Below are 8,135 nucleotides of genomic sequence, written 5' to 3' on the forward strand. Positions count from 1 at the left end.
TTTGCTGACAAATCCGGTTTGGTCTTAATTAATTTACCATTGAATACGAATAGTGCGTGAACCGTTAACTATCATATATTTTATTATAAGAGAAAGTGTATGATATACCTTTATAAATATATTATATAGCTACAATTTCTATTGGTACTCATATATATATATATTATATGCCATTATTATAGGTATTAATATGGTATACATTATACATAAACTGTCATACGATTAAACATTTTCAATTTTGTTTTATTCTTGTCAAACAACCATTATATATAAATATGATATAGACTAAAAATTAAATTAATAAAGACAAATGCATGTATTCAATAGTTAACAAATCAAAAATAGATAATTTGGTGTCTGCAGTTTAGTTTGGTTATAATTCTAAATCTAGTTTTACTTGGGGTTTCGTATAGAAACAACGGAAATTACGACTATTGGCTTATGGAACATTAAAATACATTCTTTGTAATAAATTAGGACTTTCAATGTATAGCCATTTAAGTCTAGGTATACACAAAAAAACACATCATTGCTTATAGATTTCGTCGACACTCAACTAATCAAACTCAACTAATCGGCCAAATTAATTTTATGCGCTACCATGCGAAATACAAGTCGTTGTACTTTTTAAATTGTATCTATAATAGATCTATATAGTTAACTAGGGTCCCAGACAACTGATATAAATTTGAAGCGACCAATGCATAAAATAAAGTTACCTATTCAATTCTTCGTGATTTATTTTATTAAACCCTAAATTTGTATACTCTTGCACAAACGCAATTTATGTGCATTGAAAGTAAGATCCCTGATCCGATGATGATAAAACACTAGTCCCTAATGTTTTATAGGTAGGTACCGATTCTTATTATACTCGCTATTAATTATGTATTCGACTATCATGTAAGTATTAATGAAAACCGTTCAGTATAGATAAATGTTATCGAACAATATTATTATTGATGGGCATAACTTAACCATTTTGACCATCTATGAATAGTTAAAAAATTAAAAAATTAAATTTTGACTCCAAATTAGGAGTTAAAAAAATGGGACCCTGCATATAGCCATATTGTCCTTAGATATTAAGATATGCTATACTGAAAGTTATACCTGTATATAAATACGTTTGTAATACTAGCTAGACTATAATGTATTTAATATTTAAGTATAATAGCTTATATATATTTCCATTGGCCATACTGGTATTGCTATATACATATTGCCTATATATGTACCTAATATTATAATGGTTAGATTTTTTTACCATAAAATATATAGACATATATTATATAAGTTCTCAATGGATCGCCGGTCGATTTGTGTGTAATAAATACATTTTTAAATCCTACTTCACTATTTAAAGGCCCTCTTAAAAATAACCATGAAAGCCGCGGAATACCTTAAACATATTTAAACTTTGGAAAACTTTTTACTGAATACAAAATACTGCAGTTATTACATTTTTCATCACAAAATAAGAAACAATACCTATATTAATTTTTTTTTTTATGTCATACATTTCTATAGGTACCTATTTATAATAATATTACTTAAATCTATAAATTAGTATATCTAAATATATTACAGGTATCACATACTTACTTTTTTGTAGGTATAGGTAGGTCCTACTTGTGAAAAATACTGCATATGCATTTTTTATCTAAAATTAATTATCCCCAGTAATGTTACTATGTTAGTTTTACTACTCAGCTTTTTTTTTATACAATAGTATCAACCTATTATAGATAGGTGCAGGCTACAGCTAGGTTACTCCGGCATGCCACCAACCACCATCAAGCGTCTTCTATCCGAGCGCTCGTAACTATATATAACATGGCCAACGATGGCTCTAAATACACTGAACTTTTTATAAGATATGATTGCAAATAGTTTTAATTGAAATAAAATTAAATGTTAGATATTTTTGTAGTCGCTATTAACTACATTTGCTCATTTTGTTTTCGTTATTTTGGTTTCGCCATTATGACCGGATACAAAGGTCCCTGGCAAATAGTATAATATTCTAAAAACGGTTTCAAATTGTGAAGAATGATGCTACCGCCACAATATATAATCACATATGTGTTTAATAATACCATAGATGTGTATTTTATTCCCCTGCGGACCACACATAGCGTATTTGTATGTCGCCGTGGCCGCGTAGAAATATTGGACCAAGGACGACGAGAAAAAATACATACCAAGCACATGGATTTGGTGTGCAGTCCACAATTAAATAATATAATAGTTATCATTATGTGAGTACCTATCTATATGTATTTCATACAAGATGTATATATAGGTAGACAAGAAAAATTATCGTTTATTCAGTCGCCGGTTTTATGTAGATATAGGTACTATATGGACATCGTCTCGATTCATATACTATTATATATAATATATATCATATGATAAATCTATATTGAGTGATTATATCGTAGTCCGACCGGGTCCCTCGCCTATATAATATGTATAGTTCTATATAACTATTAATACGTATTTTATGCATGTACCATTTTGCGTATTCGATCCGCATGTAAATAAATACACATATATACGAGAATCGGTCGAAAAACTAAGCGCGTTTACGGTAATTAATACCACGAGATATATATAATGGCGCCGAAATTTGTGGCGTTTATGTTTTTGATGTGTTACGTGATCGTGAAAAACGTTGAATCGGCTAAGCTCCAAGCTCTACCGTTACGTAAGTAATATATAAATATTATATATAATCATAAAATAACAAAATAATAAGTAAATAGGTAACACTAAACACTCACTAATTAGTAATTATTATGTACAATTAGTTTACTGATTCCAAAATGTTTTAGAATAGGTAGGTACCTATACCCACGGGCTACCCAAAATGTAATAATATTAAACACAGATTAAAATAAGTTTTTTTTTCGAGCATCTTCAAGCTTTATTTCATTACCCCGTGGCCCAAGAAGTCAAAAAGATTTCAATAAAATGTAGCTAAAAATGAAAAATAAAATTCTGAATATTTCATTCTACTTAATATTAGCGAAGGGCGTGATTACGGGGGGTGCCATATCCCCCTTCCGTTTTTTATTGCTTATCTTCAATCTTGTCTGCACTTTTAACATGAACGGACAGACGGAAACCACAATGGCTTTTTTGTAATTTGAATGCAACCTTTTTTTTTTTGAATACGCACCATATTATTTTGTAACTTTTATCGTTTTCTTTAAGATAATTTCTATATTATACTTATTTAAAGCGAATTGAAATCTATTAAACTATTTTAGTTATTTCATATTTGACTGTTTAGTCTGATCTTTAAAGTCAAATATTATGAAAGTAATTAGAAATATTTTTTATACAATATAAATTATCACGTCTAAAATATTAGTGATTATTTCTGTACAAAGAAAAAAGCTGATAATAACCATTGGTAAAAAAGTTGGCCTACCTTACTTTACAGAATTAATTTATTACCCCTAAAATAATTAGAAATTCACATTTCATAGGTATCAATAAGTGCATATTCTTTGTAATTGGGACTTGGGCTTATTTAATATAACATCAATAAAATAAAATATTATTATCACCTGCCATAGTAAAAAGCTATGGTCTTGTGCACGCCTCTGTTTGAGTGGAATTTATAGCTTTGTATAAGACTGATGGAAAATGAAGTATCTAAATGCCTTCAAAATCCGAACTCTGCTAATTAAATATGAACTTTAAATGCCAATACTAATTTAACCTATCCGATTGACCAGTTCATCTTGTTACTCAACAACCGTTTGTTACTCAATAACCGTTATGTTTTTTGAAAAAAATGGTGGCCCGAAAACTACATAATAGTGTAGGTTTAAAAAAAAGGCCCATGGGGGATACATCCCTTGTCACTCCCCACCCCCTTGCGCAAACTACTGTATATGAGTATACCTAACATAGATAATACACCTAACTAGTTTGTGGATATTTAAAGGATACAACAACTTGAAAACTAGTTATTAGTTTATAGACATGAATTTAAAATGCAATTAAACATAAATGTTATGTCAACTGTATTTTGTCAAAAACTATAGTAAGTAGATTACAGTAAGTACCTACCTACATAGCTATAGCTTGTATGCAATGCAAATTAGAAGTTTATTTTAAAATTTTCTATCTATATGACCATACCTAATGCTACCCACTACCCAGTTTTTATCTGAATCTTGATCAGGAAATTTAACACGTGTAAATATAACATCTTTATTAATTTGATTAATTCTATAACTGATGCCTTTGTTTTCGTTATATAATAATGTACATTGCTTTCGACGATAATGACCTAATAACGATTGAATGCAAATATTATATAATTTTATTTTGTTTTCAAATTATAATAATTATCCTTTCATTATACCTATTATATAATATAATATAACAAATTTAGATATTATACGGCGTGAATTGTAAGGGTATGCTTGGATTTGGGAAAAATTAAAAGGGGGATACAAAAGTGTAAGAAAATGTGAGTACCTGAGTATTAAAATGCCTTATTGATTAAAATATAATTAACATGGGTACTTAAACATACATTTTTTGAAAATTCAAGTACTGGTTGTATGTATATTATATTGACATATTAACATAATATATTATGTTATAAATAATATCCCAAGAGCGTCCATAGAAAAAATTTGACCATGTCTTAAAATAAAAACGGTTTATAATAAAAGCTATATCTATAAATACAGATAGTCCATGACGTGTATCCCAGCTTAGTTTTAAAACTTGTGTAATTATATGGTTAGTATAATTAATAATACAGTATGTCGTAACTCGTAGGTATTGAAAGATATATTTTTTTAAATATGTATAAGATACGATGATGATCTCTTATACAGAAATACAGTTGGTATTAACTGAGGTATTGTAGAAATTATTTTTCTTAAAAATAAATGTAAGTAGGTAGGTTGTGGGCATATGATATTCCAATAACTTTAATAAATGTAAACATAGGTACATTTAATACACGTAATAATACACTTCTGAGGATATACCTTTAGCATATAATTAATAGTAATGACATTTTAAACTGTATACATACATTAATAGGGTTAATATTAAAATAAAAAACATGAAGATGACCTTGTTAAAATAGCCGACACCATACAAAATATATGATACCACTTTAGAGTTAATATAAAATTAACCGCATTATAATTAATTTCAAACATGTGTTACACAATATGTTTGTAACTGTTCATCAAAAAAAAAAAATAATAATAATAAAAATAAATACTGACATTGACATATTTTGAAAATACGTTTGGCTCAAGGCGGGCTACGAACTACGCTCTTAATCATATTTACAACGATGATCTTTAATTTATCAAATATTAGATCAGTAATTATATTTTTTAAACTATCATAATTGTATAGAATAATATATTAATATTCATTGCAATTTATTCCTCGATATTAGCCATCTAGTTCAAGGGTCAAAGAATTATCATTGGCGCAACTGGGGGGGGGGGGCATAGCCACCCTGACTAAGATTTAACGCCCCAAAATATCCCTCATTGATTTAGATATAGGCCCCTTATGGGTTATTTTAAATAAATAGTTTTGTTAGTTAGGCAGTGGGCTGTAACCCCCCCCAGAATTTTAACGCTAGTTGCGCCTATAAAGCACATTTATTATATCTAAATATATTATATATAAAAAAAAAATTAAGTAGCTGTATTTATAATATTGAATTATGCTCTTATAATTGCTCCTATATGCAATCACTAAAATGTAACGACTATTTTAAAATAATAAAAAAAATAATTGAAAAGTGGCCAAGTATGTGTATTTCGCTCTGCTGTACAGTGTGCATTAAGTTTCATGCGAGTCACTGCAATGGATGTGTTAAATTTGAATTTAGTGATATCAAATTATTGTAGCATTTGTAGGTAGGTATACGAAAAACGATTCTGAGCAAAGACGTATCTGCCAGCCTATATTACTAAGTCTGTTTTATTATATAAATGCTATTAAAGTAATTTATTTTACTATTAGTAAGACAGTAGATTGAATTCATTTTTGCCAAAAACGGTTCATTTGATAATTGATATACTTAAAAGAATTCAAGTACCTACCGACCAATAATATTTTTAAATCACAAAAAAACAACTAAATTTTAATATCTAATTTCGTACAAATTTGAACTTAAAGTATCTATTAAAAAAAACTGTGTTTATATCAATTTTAGATTTTTTGATTACTGGAATGTGATATATTAAATACTTATGAGAAACCTTGTTTTAAATTTTCAATCCTTAGTAATTTTAAAATTGAACATTTTATACATTTTTACCTACAAAATAATTTACTACAAAAGAAATATACAATTTGTATCCTGAGGCACGATAAAAATATGGGCTAAATTACAGTGATATTGGAAAAAAAAGACATTAATGCAAGAAGCCACCCAGTAGTGACACTTTCTATTGACTTGACTAACTACTTTTTAAACCGTTCATTTTTTTTTCATTTTTTTTAGTTGTTTAGGAGATCTCTACACCATTTTATTTTTAGTCGTCAGTGAGGATTACCAGGAATTTCGTTTGATGCTAATCCGCGGATTAATGGATTTGTGTGGGTTATGAGACGATCATGACAACGCTTATAGAAGTATTTTGCTTCTTCTTGGACGGTTTTTTGACGGAGATCGGTGTAGAGGGTGTGACAGAAGACCTAAAAAAATTTAAAATTTAAAAATGTTAGCTCAAAAAGTTAAAATATTTTCTGTGTATAAGAAATTATAGTATAAACATTCGGCGAAAATGTCATGTATCAACGGTAAATAGTTTTTGAATCATAAGAAAATAAGAAAATCGGGTGAATATTCAATGTCACACAAATTTGACTTTCCGGTATACTTTTTTTTTGTTAAATGTAGGTAAACTTATGAGGAATCTTGTAATTAACTTTCAAATTTTATATATAAATAGCATAACATTTTTATGCATTTCTAACTCAAAATAATTTTGTAATTTTAACGAATTTTGTCAAAATTTTACCTTCAGACACTCATGATTGTGGATTTACGCTCAATTTTTTTTTGTGATTTCCGCTGACTAAAACTTATGAAAAACAGTGTTCAATTTTCAATTTTTTTGACAAGTTGAAAATTTTTTATCAATGAAAAAAAACAATTGAATAAAAATTGTATTTTGCTTGTTAATAGCTCAAAACAATCAAAATATTTTAAACATGTTATGGTGTATAGAAAATGATAATATAAACAAACAGTAAAAATGTAATGTATCTATGCAGGTTATTCCTACATCTAAAATCAAAATCAATTTAGTCAAAAACCGATTTTAAGTAAAATTTCCCGTTTTTCTCAGTAGGTTTGAAAACTACTGGGAATTTTCGTCTCTCAAATACACCAACTAGATTTACTTTAATTCACTCTACTAGAAAAATTACTGAAATTGAAAATTAAAGGATTACTTTGACTACTTATCATATACACACATACAAAACACATATTTGTAAGATCATTACATTCATCGCTTATTATTCACTCAAGGAATCTAAAATATAAATTAATTAATTTGAAGGTATTATACTATTAAGATTATTTAAAAAAAAAACATAAAAAGACTATTACTATTAACTATATATTATACATAATATATATATATGTATTTATACAATAACTAGGTATACGTAATTCATTCAATAGGACTGAAATCCAAGTGATGAATTATTAAATAATAACATACCTACTAATGCTACTATTAATTATTATTATATATATAATAAATGTTAAGGGGATTCGATACCGTGATTTTCTGTTTTTGTCTAACACACGCGCGACATAGTATTTTAGACTTGTTTTTTGCCAAATATTCCAATTGATCTATTGAAGCGATTAGATTTATGAAAACAGATTTGAATTTGTCGTCAAGTCTACTTGAAATCGACTTTCCCAAATTTTTAATTTTTTGATTTTAACTTCTCCAAAAATTGAAGTAGCAGAATTTTTAAGTACTCTTTTTGATTATGGCATTTTTAAGAATTTGGGGGATAAAATCAAAAATGTGGGAAAGTCGATTTCAAGTAGACTGGACGAAAAATTCAAATCTGTTTTCAGAATTCTTATCGCTTCATTAGAT

General features: G+C 27.9%; 1 protein-coding gene across 2 annotated transcripts in view; it reads left to right on the top strand.

The window, feature by feature from the left end:
* The first annotated feature begins 2,306 nt into the window (after nucleotides 1-2,306).
* Nucleotides 2,307-8,135, top strand: part of LOC100163179 (protein takeout) — a 20,884-nt gene continuing 15,055 nt past the window's right edge. The window contains exon 1 of one of the 2 annotated variants that reach the window (XM_016804309.2): nucleotides 2,307-2,710. In XM_016804309.2, coding sequence (XP_016659798.1) covers nucleotides 2,620-2,710 — 91 coding nt within the window. In that variant the 5' untranslated portion in view covers nucleotides 2,307-2,619. The remainder of the gene's footprint in view (nucleotides 2,711-8,135) is intronic. The other variant, XM_001947502.5, reaches the window with a different exon arrangement.

Source organism: Acyrthosiphon pisum, chromosome A1 (genome assembly GCF_005508785.2).
Source record: "Acyrthosiphon pisum isolate AL4f chromosome A1, pea_aphid_22Mar2018_4r6ur, whole genome shotgun sequence".
Classification (NCBI taxonomy): Eukaryota; Metazoa; Arthropoda; class Insecta; order Hemiptera; family Aphididae; genus Acyrthosiphon; species Acyrthosiphon pisum.